The sequence below is a fragment of the Physeter macrocephalus genome, chromosome 2 (assembly GCF_002837175.3).
Source record: "Physeter macrocephalus isolate SW-GA chromosome 2, ASM283717v5, whole genome shotgun sequence".
Classification (NCBI taxonomy): Eukaryota; Metazoa; Chordata; class Mammalia; order Artiodactyla; family Physeteridae; genus Physeter; species Physeter macrocephalus.
In genome coordinates this window covers 101,924,893-101,943,807 of record NC_041215.1, presented here as the reverse complement: position 1 = coordinate 101,943,807, position 18,915 = coordinate 101,924,893, and the positions used below count along the sequence as shown (strand labels likewise).

Sequence of the window (18,915 nt, the reverse complement as noted above, 5' to 3'; positions counted from 1 at the left end):
TTGTTGGACAAGGGCTGTTTGCAATAACGTTTTAGATTTGTGATTTTTTATTATGATACATGCATTAATTATACTCTTTTAAAAAAGACTTCACTTTTTTAACACTAATACAGTTCATATTGTATACTCTATAATGCTCTCTCTGCATCTTTTCAGCTTTAAATCACAGAAATCTCTCAAAAACCAACCTTTAAACATCCTCCTCTACAACTACAAGCTGTCAAATGAATTTTATGGATACACGTGGACAGAGAATGTTGCTGCAGATTATTTTTTCGGAGATAGATGATTAAATTCACGTGTAATTAACCATATGACTCATGACCAGATTTGATATAGTAACAAATTAGCTATGATGCTAATGAGTGGTAATGAGCGAGGCAGGCATTTTAGAACTCCGCAGACCAAGTTGAGGATGTCTACCACATTTTTATTTTGATTTGTTTTCTTTTCACCATTATTTTCAGCTTGTTTTGACAACCACACTCAAGTATCAAGATATAAGGCAGGGTTTTGGAATCCATGAAAGGCTAAAGATATTTACTCTCTGCTCAACTGGTACTTCCTCATGGAAGACTTCCCTGACCTCCCATTAGGTCAAATCCCATTACACATTCTCATACTTCTCCTTCACAGCACTCATCACAGTGACGAATCTAATATGCAGTGTGTGATTATTAATGACAGCCCCAACTATGGGTCTCATGGCCCCATGAGACCATGTTTTTATTCATGAGTACCTTCTTAGGCATAGAACTCAGAACCCAATAGGGGCTTATAGGTATTTACTGAATATATGAATGTGGTTTTACCCAAAAAAAAACCAAAATTACTATTTGCTAATTTATGGATTAGAGGCCTCTTTTATGTTGTGCACCTTCTTATTTATAAATGTTAAAGAGGAAATAAATTAAATCAACTTCTTGTGATGGAGTAATAGATCTTTATTCTGTACTAATAAGCCAAACAATAACAAGGTTCTAAAAATGTGTCTAGGAGTACCTTTTCAAACACCTAGTCTGAGTATAAATACCTCAAACTTAGCTTATAAAACCCCTGGAATAGATGCTATGCCTTCTAAAGGCATACTCTTCTTAAGGCCTAATAATATTTTATTTTGTGTATAAAGATAATGGTACTGACACATGAGATCAGAGTTGTTTTTCTAGTACTTATCCATTCATTCTCTCTCACCTGCCACCTTCTTCCTGATGATAAAATGACATGCATTGTAAGGCAGCTGGCTGAGATTACAAGTGAGTGTAGGCTTGCTAGGTTGAGTGAGACTAAACCGGCTGCCACTAGAATCAGATCCTCAATTTTGGCATCATCACTGTTTTGCCTTTCCCAGTTGCAGTTACCAAACATTTACATCATGACAAGTACCACAACTGCTCACCAAAATTAAAATATTATTTTAAAAACATTTAATAGGCCAAACAATTAAAATATATTTTTAAATAAACTGAAAAATTTTTAAATAAATGTAACCTAGAGAAGATATATACTAGGTCAATACACAACATTCCTTCCACTAGCTATTAGGCACACTTAACCTAAAAATGTAGGAAACTCTTTAGGTTGACAGGTAAGTCTTTGAGTAGATAGATACATAGCCAGCTGGCTGGATAGGTGAACAGACAGACAAGTACGTCTTAAGGTAGTGATTACTTATATGGTCCACTCTGTACAATTTGCTTTTTACTATAGAGCACTTAACCTATGGAGTTTAACAGACTATAATCTATATTTCCAGAGTAGAAGAACTTCTGTGAATTATAAACTGACTTTAATTATTAGAACCTCTATACTGTTTATTGAGTATTTTCACTGCAGGATGGCCTTGAAGAACAAAAGAAAGAATAAAATATCACTCTGTTTGCAAAAATTCCCAACAGGAAAACAATATTTTTAAGATGTCAATACTACCAAAAGCAATCTATATATTCAATGCAATCACTATCAAAATCCCCATGATGTTCTTGCAGAAATAGAAAAACATATCCTAAAATTCACATGGAATCTCAAGAGACCCTGAATAGCCAAAACAATCCTGAAAAAGAATAACAAAGCTGGAGGACCCATATTTCATGATTTTAAAACTTACAAAGCTACAGTAATCAAAACAGTGTGGTACTGGCATAAACTCAGACACATAGACCAATGGAATAGAATAGACAACCCAGAAATGAACCATTACATAAATATGATCAAATGATTTTTGACAACGGTTCCTAGAACATTCAATGGGGAAAGAATATTCTTTTCAACAAATGGTGCTGAGAAAACTGGATATCTACATGCAAAAGAATGAGGTAAGACCCTTACCTTACAATATATACAACAATTAACTCAAAATGGATCAAAGACTTAAATTAAGAACTAAAACTATAAAACTCTTAGAGGAAAATATAGGCCAAAATTTCATGACATTGGATTTGGTAATGATTTCTTGGGTATGACACCAAAGGCACAGACAACAAAAGAAAAAATAGACAAATTAGACTTCATGAAAAATTTTAAACTATGTGCATTAAAAGACAGTATCATTAGAGTAAAAAGGCAAACCACAGAATGGGATAAAATATTTTCCAATCATATATCTGATAAAGGATTAATATTCAGAATATATAGAGAACTTAGAAAACCCAATAACAAAAAAAACCCCAGGTAACCCAATTCAAAAACGGGCAAAGGACTTGAATAGACATTTCTCCAGAGAAGATATACAAATGGCCAATAAGCACATGAAAAGATGCTTAACATTGTTAATCACTAAGAAAATGCAAATCAAAACTACAGTGATGGGGCTTCCCTGGTGGCGCGGTGGTTGCGCGTCCGCCTGCCGATGCAGGGGAACCGGGTTCGCGCCCCGGTCTGGGAGGATCCCGCGTGCCGCAGAGCGGCTGGGCCCGTGAGCCGTGGCCGCTGAGCCTGCGTGTCCGGAGCCTGTGCTCCGCAATGGGAGAGGCCACAACAGAGGGAGGCCCGCATACCACCAAAAAAAAAAAAAAACAACTACAGTGATATACCACCTCATACCCATTAGGGTGGCTACTATCAAAAAAACAGAAAATAAGTGTTGGTGAGAACTGGGAGAAATCAGAATTCTTGTGCACTGTTGGTAGGAACGTAAAATGGAACAGCTGATGTGGAAAACAGTATGGTTCCTCAAAAAAAAAACAAACATAGAATTACCACATGATCCAACAATTTCAGTTCTGGGTATATATCTATAAGTATTGGAATCAAGGTCTCAAAGAGATATTTGTACACCCACGTTCATAGCAGCATTATTCACAAAAGCTAAAACATGGAAGTGTCCAAGTGTCTATCAACAGATGAGTGGATAAGCAAAATATGGTATTTATACACAATGGAATATTATTCAGCCTTAAAAAGGAAGGGAATTTTGACCTATGTCACAACATGGATGAACATTCAGGACATTATGCTAAGTGAAATAAGCCAGTCACAAAAAGACAAGTACTGCATTATTCAATTTATATTATGTACTTTGAGTAGTCAAAAATCTGAGACAGATAGTAGAATGGTGGTTTCCAGGGGCTGGGGAGGAGGGGGCAACGGGGAGTTATTGTTTAATGAATACAGAGTTTCAGTTTTACAAGATGAGGAGAGTTCTAGAGATGGATGGGATGACGGTTGCACAACGTTATGAATATATTTAGTACCACTGAACTTAAAAATGCTTAAGATGGTAAATTTTATGTTTTATGTATTTTACCACAATAAAAAAAAATATCAGAAAAAAATTCCCAACAAGATGGTGGTAGAGACCATCTTATTTGGAAAAAGCAGTCAGGAAGGGAGAAGACAGCAGTAGCGGAACCAAGCAGAACCCTGCAGGCTCCCCACACCCCCACCAAGTACAAAAGCCCCTCTATGTCTCTGCCTCTTGTTGGTAGAAAAGCTGAAGTCTACCAGGCCTCCCAGAGTCACAAAAAAGCAGGTTTGAATAGTTAATGATTAGGACAATAGAGTCACAGACTCAGTGTCTGATGCAAATTCCTGAGTTGTTTTACAGATACCGTAACTGCCACCAGAAGGCATGACATAAGCTGCTCCATCTTGAGCAGTACGCAAAATATGGTATTTATACACAATGGAATATTATTCAGCCTTAAAAAGGAAGGGAATTTTGACCTATGTCACAACATGGATGAACATTCAGGACATTATGCTAAGTGAAATAAGCCAGTCACAAAAAGACAAGTACTGCATTATTCAATTTATATTATGTACTTTGAGTAGTCAAAAATCTGAGACAGATAGTAGAATGGTGGTTTCCAGGGGCTGGGGAGGAGGGGGCAACGGGGAGTTATTGTTTAATGAATACAGAGTTTCAGTTTTACAAGATGAGGAGAGTTCTAGAGATGGATGGGATGACGGTTGCACAACGTTATGAATATATTTAGTACCACTGAACTTAAAAATGCTTAAGATGGTAAATTTTATGTTTTATGTATTTTACCACAATAAAAAAAAATATCAGAAAAAAATTCCCAACAAGATGGTGGTAGAGACCATCTTATTTGGAAAAAGCAGTCAGGAAGGGAGAAGACAGCAGTAGCGGAACCAAGCAGAACCCTGCAGGCTCCCCACACCCCCACCAAGTACAAAAGCCCCTCTATGTCTCTGCCTCTTGTTGGTAGAAAAGCTGAAGTCTACCAGGCCTCCCAGAGTCACAAAAAAGCAGGTTTGAATAGTTAATGATTAGGACAATAGAGTCACAGACTCAGTGTCTGATGCAAATTCCTGAGTTGTTTTACAGATACCGTAACTGCCACCAGAAGGCATGACATAAGCTGCTCCATCTTGAGCAGTACTGAATCTATGGCTAGCACAATTCCAAGAACTGGCCTCAAGAGAATGGGATTCACATTATTGCTCATAATAATCTATATATTTGTGGGCACCAAAATAATTGTAGCTTGCTCTGCCCATATATGTAAGCAGGCAACTTAAATTGTCAGCAAAGAGATGCTACAGACCCATGTTGACATCTTTCACTCTGAGACTACAGCACCCTATGTCAGCACAAAGAAGTTACAGAAGATGGACCTTCACCCCAATCCCATAAAAATGGAATGATGTTTGACAGCGGGGAATTAAAAGCATCTCTTTTGCCCCTTTCCTGTTTGCCCATTTCTGTTCCCTTCTAACTGTAAAAGAACTTAATTATAGGAATGAGATCACTAAGCAATTGAAACTAACTCCTGACTTATACTTTCCCAAATGCACACCATGCCTTGCCTAACCTGCTGATATTTCTCATAGATAAAAAGAAGTAAGAAAGAAAAATTAAGTAGTTAAAGAATGTTTAGCCCTCTACCCCAAAGCCCCCCAAGCAATCTTGCAGGCAGATCACTCTGGCAAGATAACGTTTGAAAAGTCAGCTGGACTGCACACAGTGGAGAACGATGACCCAACCTCCTCTCTCGATGATTCACTGAGATACTTCCCCCCAATTTTCCCTTAAAAAACCATCATTGGGCTTCCCTGGTGGCGCAGTGGTTGCGAGTCCGCTTGCCTATGCAGGGGATACGGGTTCGTGCCCCGGTCCGGGAAGATCCCACATGCCACGGAGCGGCTGGGCCCGTGAGCCATGGCCGCTGGGCCTGCGCGTCCGGAGCCTGTGCTCCGCAACGGGAGAGGCCACAACAGTGAGAGGCCCGCGTACCATTTAAAAAAAAAAAAAAAAAACCATCATGGGGGCTTCCCTGGTGGCGCAGTGGTTGAGAGTCCGCCTGCCGATGCAGGGGACACGGGTTCGTGCCCCGGCCCGGGAAGATCCCACATGCCGCGGAGCGGATGGGCCCGTGAGCCATGGCCGCTGAGCCTGTGCGTCCGGAACCTGTGCTCCGCAACGGGAGAGGCCACAACAGTGAGAGGCCTGCGTACCGCAAAACAAACAAACAAACAAACAAACAAAAAAACCATCATGGCAGAGCAGAATCTTCAGAGTTGGTCTCAGGACACCAGTCCACCTTCTCCCCAGACTGCTGGCTTTTCTGATTAAAGCACCTTTCCTTTCTATTGACACTTGCCTCTTGAATTACTGGCTTTTGAGCAGCGAGCAGCTGATCCTGAGTTCGGTAACAGTAGGAGGGATAATAGTGGGAGACTGTGGGAAGCAAGGATAGAAACTAAGTATAATTAGGGTTTTATAGTGTCATGGGTTTTAAAAAAAAGTGGTCGGAGCAAGACATAACAGAGAAGATATATAAGCAGAAAGATTTATGTTATTGATAGGTTTAGTGACAAAAGGATCAATGTCTTTAAGAATGTAATGTAGTGTAGCCACAGAAAAAGACTGAAAATAACATGCAATCATAAAATGTAAAGATGTGTAAGGATTCCAGCAGTCATGCAGTCTCGTCTTATTTTTAGGCGAGAAAATCGAGCCCCAGAGAAGATAATTTTTAAAAATTATATTAATCAGTTGCAGATTCCTAGACTCATAGTCCAACTTTCTATAGGTCTAAACTCTTACATAATTCTAAGATAACACAGACAGGAATTCACAGCCCAGGAATTTGTCATTTTGTATTTATCACTAGGAAGTATTTTCCTTAGACTTAACGGAATTTAAAACTTTGTTTAAACCCTTTGAACCTTGCTTCTCTAGATCGGTGACTTAAAGGCTCCTCAGCTTTGCCACTCAGGAGGCTTCTTTCTTAGTGAAACCTGAGGAATTTACCTATAGGGACTTCATCTCACTTCTAAATCAACTCAGGTTTGTTATTCAAAGGAAGAAGATTCCAGGACTTCTGCTCTAACAGCTTAGATGATACAGGAAAGATGGAGGCTCTGAGAGGAAGAACTGAGGCTGTAGAGGCTGGGTGAAGGAAGGAATATGAACAGGAGTATGGTCTTTGCAAAGTTTTTGCTGGCAGCACGGCTCTTAAGTTTCCTCTGTCTCATCAAGATGTGGAGGCTGGCAACAGCTAGACTAAAAGCCAGTAAAGAGTAAAGCTGTCCAAGAGAAACAGGGGGCTTTCTCGATGATTCACTGAGATACTTACTCCCCATCTTTCCCTGGGTTCTAAAGGTGGGTCCAGGATCTGGCCTTCTGCTTTTGTATTTTTGTTGTTATTTTGTTTTGTTTTCTTAATCTCAATGGTATCTGTCCAGGGGCTCAGTTGCATCCAATCACTCAGCAGTGATCAGGCCCTGGGGAGCTGATTCATGCTAACCAAGCTCATAGGAAATGGACTGATTAAAAAAAAAAGGAGGTTAACTGACTCATTTACAAAGAGACAGCCAGGCAGATGGGACTAGTTATGTCACTTGATCAACTCATTCCATCTTCACTGGAAAAGTGTGCTTGGGACGCCAAGTTGAGAACAGAGTTGCTTGATGAATGTAGTGTCAGAACAAGGAGAATTGATGTTCCCAAGCTACACTCTCTCAAAGTACTGTTCTGCATTGTAGGAATACATTGTCAAGGTGGTTGGAATACTCATGTTAGCTGAACAGGACACTCACCCTCTTGGATGAAGATAATAAAGCACTTAGTATAATATTTGAGACACAGAGAGTACTCAGTTAATACAAGCCATCATTATTATGGGGCTATATATACTCTGGCAATTTAGCATAATGGGCTAACAGCACGGGCTTTGGAGTTAGATCCTTGCTCCATCACTCAGTACCCGTATGCCAACAGGAAGGTTACTTAACCTCTCAAGTCTCAGTTTTTCTATCTGTAAAATGAGTATAATAATAGTAACTTTACAGAGTGACCCTTAAAATTACTTAATATGTTGTGTGAAAATCACTTAACTGCTCACTGTAAGCACTGAATGCTTACAAACTCTTACATAGCATTTTTTATATCTCAGATACCACTTTATAGACATTAATTCATTTAGTCCTCTGACTAAAGGTGAATATAGCTGAGGAAACTGTCACTACTAGATTATATTCACCAACATCTGCTCCCCTTCCTTGAGGAAGTATATACTTTCCCAACTCCACTGAAGTCAGATATGACCATTTGACTTACTTTGGCCAGTCAAATTTAAATAGAAGAGACATGTGACACTACTTGGCAGAAAAGTTTAAAACCAATTTGTGCTTCCCTACCTCTAGGATTATAGATGGATTAGTTGAGGTAGAGTCCCCATTAGCCTGAGCTCCTAACTGACCCTTGCTGACCCTGGTAGGCAAACAGTGTGAGCAAGAAATAAGCTATTGTTTTAAGCCACTGAGATTTTCATTTTTGTTACCACAGCACAACCTGGCATATTCTAATTGATTCAGAAGCATAGAGACAAAAGGAAATTTTCCCAAGACCACAGAGCTAGGAAGTATCTGGCTCCAGAGTCTGTACTCTTGACCACTTTATGTTTCCTAATAATTGATAGTAACATCAACATGAAGAATAGTTTATTATTAATGCATTGTTGTCAGTGGAGGTCTGTTTCTAGACTTCATAAGTAGCTGTTCTTTTCTGAAAGAGTTGGCTCAGGTAGAAACCTAGCCTTTCTCCAGCCTCTACTGTATCAACAGCCAGCAGCTGACAGAACACCATTGGAGAATTTCTCAGTGGATGACATGGAGGACCCTGGACATGTTCCTTCTTTTATATAACCTCAGAGCAGCCCCCAGGGGCATAGTCACTATGGCTGCCAGTAGAGCCTGGTTGGATCTCCCCCAACACACACACAGTATCTCAGAGAATGATTTAAAATATCTACGGTCCTTCTGCTGAGGGTGACCCCATTTTTTCTGTTACTCAGTCTTTCAGAGATGGATGCCTCTTCTCATACTTCTTTACCCATTAGCCCATAATCTTGTTTCCCTTCTTTTCCTGCCTCTCAACAATGAGCAAAGACTTCAGATGTGTTTGCAGGCTCTATTAGAAAGCATATTACTGACGTCCATGTAATTTCCCTTATGTAGCAAGATTCCCCAGAGATGTGAGGGCCTGAAATTTAGGGACTGAGCAAGAGAATCTGTCTGAGTTAGAAACACAAGTACACAAGGAGCTTTAGCCTCTGCTCTTCCCAAGGAAAATGAAAATGTTGTCAAGATAAAAACAGAAGGAGCAAAGCTTAAGCAGTGATAGAAAGCCAAAAAGTTAGGTGGAAAAAGATTAGTCATATCTACTGAACATAAATCTATAAAAGAGACCCAGTTTTTTGTGGCATACAATGAAATGCATTAAATTATAGGCTGGAAATCTATCTAGGGAAAGTATAGATACACATCAATTAATAGAAGTGTCCATTGATGAAGAAATCATCTATTCATAATTTATTTAACACATGTCATTCAATTAGTAATCAATGAAATTCATGAACAAATAAGAAGTCAGCCACTTCTTAACCCTTTTATTTGTAAACTCTAGTGATCACCTACTTCATAGCTTTTCCATTATAATAAAATGTTTATTAATTATATTTCTTCAATTTTTTTTATACATCTCTACTTGACACTTCTCCAGCTTGGAGAATTGATTTTTTCATCAAACTTTTGAAAATGTTAAGATAATGGAATTTAGTTCCTTAAAATAGCTGACAGGCCAAGTTAGAAAAATATATATTGGGAAATTCACTAAAATGTTACTCTCAGGTCCTTACTAGTTTCGGTTTTATAGGTGGACCACCTTTTAATGAAATTCTTTTTGTACTTAAAGAATTAAATCATTCTGGATAGAGTCCAAAATTTTAAATGAATTCCACTTCATGATACATTATGTTTTATCAGTGATATAGTATAAATTCATATCTCTTTTCCAAGAGACCTTCAGAATTCTCGTTAGCAAAATACTTCCAAAGTTGATAACAATTTACTACAATAAACTGGCTGTGCAGGTGAAGTTGTAGTATCTCTTTCTGGAAGACGTAAAGAACAGGAAAAATTTTCATTGTAAGATTTTAATATTATGCTAATAACCAAACAAAACTCTTTTATGAAGGACAGCATGGAGAAAAGACAGATGGAAGGAACAGTTAATGCGTGAGGGTAGGATGAGATAGAGCTATCTTTGTCCAATGATTATCTGGAAAAGACACTGCAGACTGAGTCATTGAGACCTGCATCATCATATCATCCCAAATGAACACAGAAGCTATTTAAAGACTTCAATTTTATGCTCAGAAGTGAAAGAGAAAGAAAGGAAGAGGAGGAAAATGACTGTAATAGTTGGCTATTGGCATGTGACAAAAGTGTGGGGAAATGCAAAAGATCTGCTAAGCAGTTCCCTACTCTGGACCCATGCATAGTGCTAAAATATGAATGAAAGAAAAACACAGGTATGGGAGCTTCCAGGACCATTGTGAGTTCAGCCTGCTTGCTGGATTATAAATCCTCATTTCTAGCTTGGAAAATTTGGACTCTGTAAGTATAATTCATGTTTGTTATATTGCAGAGCTATTCATCTTTGTCTATGCAAATTTTTCTCCAGCTTTTCTGTCATATATGAATATCAGATCAATGTAATTTTGAATTGCAGAAAACACAAACTAAAGAATTTATTTTTTAGTCTCAGCTCAATTTCCTTTAAAGTCAATGTCCCTTTCTACCACTCCATGTTGCCCACCCACCATTTTCCTGAGGACACGTTTCTCATTTTTTGTAGATCCTCCCTTACTTGTTGGAAATTGCATTGGAATTAAATATTTTAGCTACTTGAACGCACATGTTCAACAAATATTGGTCAATCATCATTCTCTTCCCCTAGATATCGAGGAGTACTTGTAAAAATTGTGTGTAAGGAAACCTTTTCAGTAAGCAATGCAGAATTTTTAGGTGAGCCTTGACATATCCTACTATTTCAGTGATTATGTCTTACCAATGTGGTTGTTACTAATTCATCCAGTTGTAAGCAATGGAAATTGCCTCTAGTAAACTTAAGAAAAAGGGCATTTTTAGGAGATTGAAAATCAATAGGAAGACTGGAGAACAAAGAAGGAACTAAGAACTTCAGATCCAAGATACAAGAAATAAAGGAAGAGCCTTAGAGAGGAGGTTCTTCTCAGAGAGGCACCGCTAGAGTACACAACCTCCAAAAAAGCCTGGTCTCTTTGTGCCTCAGCTAAAAATTCAAATTTCAAGGAGGTCATTTGTTTAGCACTTGGGGAAAGAGCACATAATTAACAGTTCCACTAAACACAATGGGGGAGAGAAGGGAAATAGAAGTTTGGAGAAGTTCACTATTCTTGTTTAAGTTCCTAGTGCTCAAGCTGAAATACTAGTAGCTGGTACATGAGCTAAAATAATAGAAGATTGATTCTGTTTCAAAAGGTCTGTCTGAGAATAATTTGTACAGCATTTGCTAGGCCCCATCTAGCAATCAGTTCCTGTCACTAAACCAAACACACAAACAAATCTCAGAAAACAGTGAATGGGCTTCAGTCAGAAGTTAACAAAGAAACTAACAATTATACCTCAAATAAAAAAAAACTAGTTGATTTTTTAATTTAAATTTAAATTAAGAAAAACCAAAAGACTTTTATTCCAATGGTCATCCTCACCCTGGCAAAAGTAATAGCATACATGTACAATAATAGTATAGGTATAGATATAATGTCAAGTTTTGTGCACTGTGACTTAGATATTTTTATATGTATTATCTCATTTCATTCTTATAAAACCTGGGGTGTAGGTATTATTATCACCCTCAGAGAGACTACATAACTTGGCCAAAGCCTCACAGCTATCAGGCAGTCTGCACCCAGAGCCTGTGCCCTCACCCCTGTACTAGGCTGCCTGGACTCAGTCACATGGATTGAGTCTTTCAGGAGGCAGGAGGACAGGGTAGTGGTTAGAACGATGGGCATGATATAGCATCTCAGTTCTGCCATCTACTAGCTGAACGTAAGAAACTAAAACCTTCCTGAGCCTCAATTTCCTCATCTGTGAGATGGAGAGGGTCATATCAGGGTCAACATGCGTTGCTGCAATGTCACACAGTTGTTGCGAAGAGGAAAGGAGGAAACATACATAAACTACTTAGTCATGGGTGCTTGTCACATGTGAAGTGTTGAATAATCAATGGCTGCTATTAGTCACATGTCTGTCTCCCCTAGTAGACTAGTTCTGGAGGCCCAGGTATTACTTTTTTGATATTTGTGTCTGTAGCTCCTTTCTCAGTGATCAGCACATTAATGAGCCCACATAAAAATATGCTGAACAGAAAGCGTCTGTATCAGGGCTCACACTGCCATGTTGTACTCAGGTATTATAAAACAAGCTCCTCTTTATATTAACACTATAGTTCCTGCCTCTTAAGCAAATGACACCTATTTTTCCCCACCCCACCTCCTACCCCCAGACTGTTAACTCACAAGGTCAGGGTCTGTATTGCTTTTGTTCTTCATGGGTTCCCAATGCATAGCAGAGAACCCAGGACATAGTAGGAGCTTAACAAATATTTGTGGACTGAATTTTTAATAAACATTTGTGATATGTATTACAGTTCACCTAGCACTTTCACGTAAACATGTGCAGTATCTCTCTGTAGATCAGGCTCTGGAGCCAACTGCCTGGGTTCAAACTCCAGCTCCAACATTTACTAGCTGAGTGACCTTGGGTAATATACATAAGTTTTCAGCGCCTTGGTTTTCTCACTTTTAAAATGAGAATAATAACAGTATTGAGTTAATGAAAGTATTAAAATGTTAATCCATATAAACCTTGTAAAACAGCGCCTGGCGCATCAGTGTTCTTTAAATGTCAGCAATTATTAATTTTGTTTGTAGCTGTTTTTCTCCATCACACTACTAAGAATAAATTATTCCAACTGCCTAAATCATTTGTCCATTCATGTAACAAAATATGAAAAGTGGCATCTTTACTTCAAAGTCCTAAAATTAATTTTCAGTGGAGCAAATCATAATCTCAAAAAACTGACTTCCAAAATTTTTGCAAAAATAAATGTATTTATAGAGCCTCTTCCTAAAATCAAAAAATCCTAAATAATGGCTCCAGATATTCTGTAGTTTAAAGCTTTTCCAAGTCACTTGTGTTGGATCCTTCTCCAGCAACATTTTGTGTTATTCTTTCCACAAACCAGAACAGCCATATTGACTTGACTAGAAGTATGAGTAAACCACACACACACAAACACCAGGTAATAGAATTAGGTCGTGCTGTCTTCTGCCTCCACCACAAAATTCATTGTCCTATTATGGCAAAACGTGTGTTAATCCAAGTATGCATCTCCTGTCATTTAGAGCACAAATTAATTAGGTCAAGCGTTATTTAAAAACTCAAGTCACCGTATTTAACCACTGACGCTTCTCTACACATTGGAGAGATGAGGAGAAAAATAAAGACAAAGGGGCACCTGAATACTTCATTTACCTTCAGTACTGTAATGTTCCAAGCAAAGCTCTCAGTTGCTTTGTTGAGTTTTCTTCCTTTCAAGCCTTCTTTTGCCCCCAGATTATGAAGTTCCTCATGGAACTCCATCCCTTTAAAAAGAGAACATAAGAGAATTCTTTGTATAAATTTCAGAAAAATAGGCATTTTATTGTGAAAATATTATCAGTAAGAATATAATTTCCCATTTCTGTCCTTCTCATAATTTCTAAATCCCAAAATTGAATTCTCCTTCTCATTCTGTTAATCACCACCAAATGGCTATCCTTAAATGGAAAGTGAAAATAATCAATGCATTAGATTAAATTAGATTTTAAACAGCAAGAGGCCATAGACAAAGACATGAGAAGTTAAGAAGCAAATTCTTCCAACAGGTGGCATCCATCTTGTTTGTTCTCTGCCTGGTTTTTATATAAAATGGTGTACTGTGTGAATGGCTACCATATGTGAAGGATGCACATATCTTACTTTGCCTTATGAACCATCCATATGGCTTGACAGTAGGCCTGGAGCCCACATAGATAACAATGGTAATTAGTAAATGTTGAGTAAAAATAAAAAGCTTTTTTAAAATAGCATTCCTGGAAACACCCAAATGTGTCAGATTTGGGAATGGCCTTAAAGTTATTTTTAGCTAAACCATTCCCCCAAGCTTGAATACTATAAAAAGCATCACCATCATCTGTCTCTCCAGCCTTTGTCTTAGCACCTCAGAGATGGGAATCACACTTTCTTCTGGAAAGCTCATTCCATCTTTGGAAAGCTGTGACTGATATCAAACCAGTCTCTGTCCCTGAAACTTCTACTCCTTGCTGCTAGCTAGCCTCAGAACAACAAGGTCTAATCTTTGTTCCACAGTACAGCCCTTTAAATATTTGAAGAAAGATGTTGGATAAAGTCTACTAGAGTTTTCCCTTCTCCAGATTAAACATTCTAACATGTTTCAACTTATTATAATTTCTCTTTAAGGATGACAGCCAGGAACATCGTTCTCAAAATGGGATTGAAGTTGCCCACATGATGTAGGGTTTTACCACCACCTTCCTAGTTCTAGTGACTAGGCTTGTATTAATGCAGCCTAAAACCACATTAACTTTCCTGGTGCTAACATCACAAGCCCAGTACATAGTAAGAGCATGGCTGCAGAGCCCAGACCTACACTCTGGCTCTACCACTGACTAGCTATGTGAGCAGGATCGAATCCCTGAAACTCTCTGCCATTAAGTCTCCTCAATGGTGCAATGGTGATAACAGGAGTATTGACCTCAGGGAATTGTGTGAAGATTAAATGAGTCAATACATACAAAACTCTCAAAGTAGTGCATGGTACATAGGAGCATAATATAAGTATTTCGTATTGTTATTATTTTCATCCTTTCTGTCAACAGAAACATTTAAGCCTCCAGATCAGTAGAGAAGAGCACCATTTTCAAAGTTTGGTCTGGGTTCAAAGGTCACCTCTACCACGTGTTGATATGGGATTTGGGGTAATTCGCTCAATCTCTCAGAATCTCAGATGCCTCATGTCTAGATTGGATATAATGATGACTACATTGCAGAGTTATTATGAGGACTAAATAAAATAGCATATGTGCTTAGTGTATCAGATGCATATATATCAAGCAGCTGTCAGTGTCATCTTCCTTATTGCAATCACTAACGTGTGTGTGTGTGGATCAGGGAGAACATGGATCCAAGAGAGATAAAAGTACTGGGGTGTGGATGAAGTTAAAATAAATAAACACAGCAATGTGCCATCAGAGACATGTGACCCATCCCACCCTTAAAGAAGGAACAAATCTGAAATGAGGACAAGTAAATGAGGCAAAAGCCTAGAAGGTTAACAAGATTATGGTTCAAACTGTAAAAATAAAGTGTTTCTTAAGGGGCAATGTGAAACCACAGTTTCCATATCTGTAATAAGAGGCTTTGATCAGTTCCCAAATCACAAAAGTAAATTCAGAAACCCTCACCTCTCTAGACATCTTCAGATAACCCCTCTATATACACACAGACCACCTACCTACTATCACGTAGATCTCTTCTGTACTAAACAAAGGCTTCAGTGTAACTCAAAGTATAGTTACACTTTAAAAGTCTGCCAAAAATCATCATTATGGTTTCTAAATGAAATGGGGGCAAGGGGGAAGGTTACCTGCTTTCTGACACTGCACGATCTTTTCCTGGACTGTGTCTGCCATTTCTATGAGAAACCGGCTCTCTTGGATCATCTGTCACAAAATAAGCATTAGAAAGGTGGTTGTCAGAAATCCTTAAACTGACACACTGGAAAGACAACATAAAGACCCACATGAAACTGCCAGCAATGGGGCGCCCTGGCCATAACCACAAGAGATGGGAGAGGGAAGGATGATCTCTGCTCCAAGCCCCATCCACTCTAACACCAGCTAGAGTCACCTACCTTATGGTTGCTCCACTTATGTAATATGCCTGACACACCATGGGTGCCAAATTAATAACTGTTGAATAAATGCATACACACTCTTTAAGTCCCAGATCACATTCATGAACACCTCTTGTTTTATCCCCTCGCCCCAAAGTTACTGCAACATCAAGGCAAATGGTACTGGAACAACAGCAATGAGATATCAGAACAGGGAATCACCTAGTGATGAGGTAAAGAACTACAGGACACATCGGTGAAGTCGGCAAATTGGATTTAAGTGGTGCAAAGACGGTGGAGTCCTGGTCCTTCGTCGAGAAGGGCTCCAGCTCCATCGGCAAGAATGAAGTGTGGGTCATATTCACCAGCAATTCCACAGAGCTTGTAGGCAACAATACTGAAATGGTGTCCCTGCCCTCCACATTTGGGTAGAAAGAAAAAAGACCAAGATGTAATTAATATACTGAGTGAAGTAGGAAAAATAGGACAGCTGTTGGAGAGATGAAGAAACGAGAAATCTGTATGTGAAGAAGGGGGAAGATGAGAGTAGGTAAAGAAGTTGTGATCAGAAAGACAAGGGATTGGGGCCCTTCTGAAGAAATGACTAAAGAAAGGCACCAATAGGCAAACACTTCCTGAATTTCCAGCCACTCTTCTACTCCTAATAAACGTTGTCCCTTTTAATCTGACTATTCCATGTTTTATCTGTCTGGCTCAATAATCTGAAGAGAGTTAAAGGCAGAATCCAAAGTGGACATAAAAAGTCTTGAGTAAGACATTCTTCAAAATTAAATGCTGTTGTACAAGATTGTGGTTTTATATAATCACTTTCAAATATAAAGTGGTTTATGACTACAAATCTTCAAATGGAAAAGAACATTTGAATCATGAATTTTTAGTGCCTAACAACTCTATAGAAGTAAAATCAAATCATTCATTCATTTAACAAATATCTACTCAGCAGGCACTATGTGTAAGCACTGTAGTAACTACAAGGGATATGATACATGGATGAGCAAAAACAGACACATTTCTATCTCCATGGAGTTCATAGTCTAGTAGGGAAGTCTACTCAAATGATTAAATGGCACATGATAATTAATTCAACCAAACTTCAATTACTGATATTTTCTGCCTAAAATGATAGTTTGAAGTGACTTATTTGGAGGGTTAAAGTGACTATTAAAACCATAAAACTAGACACTCAAGAAGGTCTAAGCTGCGTCAAACTTTTTAACTGCATTAACTTTTCCAACTCCCAAGAGGAAGTGGAACGCTTCTGAATAACAATTTCTCAAATGGTTATGTGTAGCCTGAGTTACTGCAGCTTCAAAGTGAAGGAAACTTACAGGCAAAGAAAGATTTAATATGAAGGGAATCTGATTTAGTCTTTTCTAAGTTTAGCATCTACCCGTGCAGCATCAATTGAGTTTTTATAATACTTTCAAAGTTATCAGATGTTCCAATTAGTCAGATAGCATACAAAATGTTTTCATAAAATTCAAGCAAGGGAAACATTCATAAAGAACAAACACATTCTGTGACTTTACCATGAGCAAAATAGCCAATATACTGCACAATTTTAGAATCATTTTATTTTTAAGGCTAAAAGAATCTTAGCTATCAGGACCACAGCCTTAATTTTGTGAAAAAGGAAACTAAGACTTATAAGAATTAAAATCCTTGTCCAAAGAATGGAACTAATTAGTGATCAAACTGGAATTAAAATCACGGTTTCCTGGCATCCATTTATTTTCATGAAAAAATAGCACCCTCTGATTTTGTCTAGCCGGGCCATGCCTTCACACATTCAGTCTTTTGAGCCTGAAATGTAGCTTTCTAAAGTTACCTGACCCAGCCCAGCAGTAATAACATGAGGCCATGACCGTAATCAAACTATTTCAACCAGGTTCAAATATGTCCTTTTTAAGAAAAACTCCAAAAAGGGATAGCATTGGTAATTTCCTTTGATAATATCTTGACTGACATTCATTTCTCTTGTTTTGCTCTCAGTGGAGAACATATGATACCATTATCTGATTAAAAAAAAAAAAGAAAAGAAACTCTATTGATTTGTGGCCAGCTTTTTTTTTTTTTGCAGTATTTTACTAAATATCTCCTCAGTGTTGAGTACAAAAGGAATATACTTCCTACATCCAAAAATGCCACAGGCTTTTTGTGAGAACCTGAGAAGGAAGTGTCCTCTTTGCCAAGGCTAACTCTTCTACCTCGACTTCCAATCTCACCTTTCCCCTCTTCCCTTCAGGAACCCATTCCTAATGACCCCTTCTTTATTCATCTACAATTTCTACCTCTCCCCTGCTTTTTCCCTTTTCCATAAAACATCTCCTACCTTAAAGTAAGCAAACAAAAACAATAACAAAATACTCTATTGGCCTTCGAGTGGCTGTCCTCATCAATCCTTCCTTAAAACACTAGCCCATGCTCATTGCTTTGACTCTTGCGGGACTCCACTGAGACCCCCAAAGTTTGGCCTCATCACAGACTACCCCCTGGCCAATTCTCAGTTCTCATTCTTGCCAGCTCAGCAGTTGACCCTACTTTATATCCCCAGATTCATCTATCCACTTTCATATCTATCCATCGATATCAACTTTTCCTTATCTTATTTTGTGATACTTATTTCTTCTAATATTAATTACCCACACATGTACACAACAGATCACTTCTAAACCTATCATTGTCTTTTTTGAAATCTAATCTTTCTTTTTGCCTCTAGTCTTTTTTCCTAGGTTCTCTATTTTTCTATAAACTTACATGTTCTTTTTTTTAATGTTTATTTACTTGTTTATTTTCTTATTAGTCATCCATTTTACACACATCAGTGAATACATGTCAAACCCAATCTCCCAATCATCCCACCACCACCCCCACCACACACCGCTTTCTCCTCTTGGTGTCCATACGTTTGTTCTCTACTTCTGTGTCTCAATTTCTGCTCTGAAAACCGGTTCATCTGTACCATTTTCTAGATTTCACATATATGCGTTCATATATGATATTTGTTTTTCTCTTTCTGACTTACTACACTCCGTATGACAGTCTCTAGATGCATCCACGTCTCTACAAATGACCCAACTTTGTTCCTTTTTATGGCTGAGTAATATTCCATTGTATATATGTACCACATCTTCTTT

At 38.3% G+C, this 18,915-nt stretch overlaps 1 protein-coding gene across 1 annotated transcript in view; it reads right to left on the bottom strand.

Annotated features, from left to right (window-relative positions):
• PLCL1 (phospholipase C like 1 (inactive)) overlaps window positions 1-18,915 on the bottom strand; it is a 370,265-nt gene that overhangs the window by 41,001 nt on the left and 310,349 nt on the right. Inside the window, exons 4-5 of the mRNA XM_024124454.3 lie at window positions 15,509-15,584; window positions 13,336-13,445 (exon numbers count right to left, since the gene is read on the bottom strand). Coding sequence (XP_023980222.2) covers window positions 13,336-13,445; window positions 15,509-15,584 — 186 coding nt within the window. The remainder of the gene's footprint in view (window positions 1-13,335; window positions 13,446-15,508; window positions 15,585-18,915) is intronic.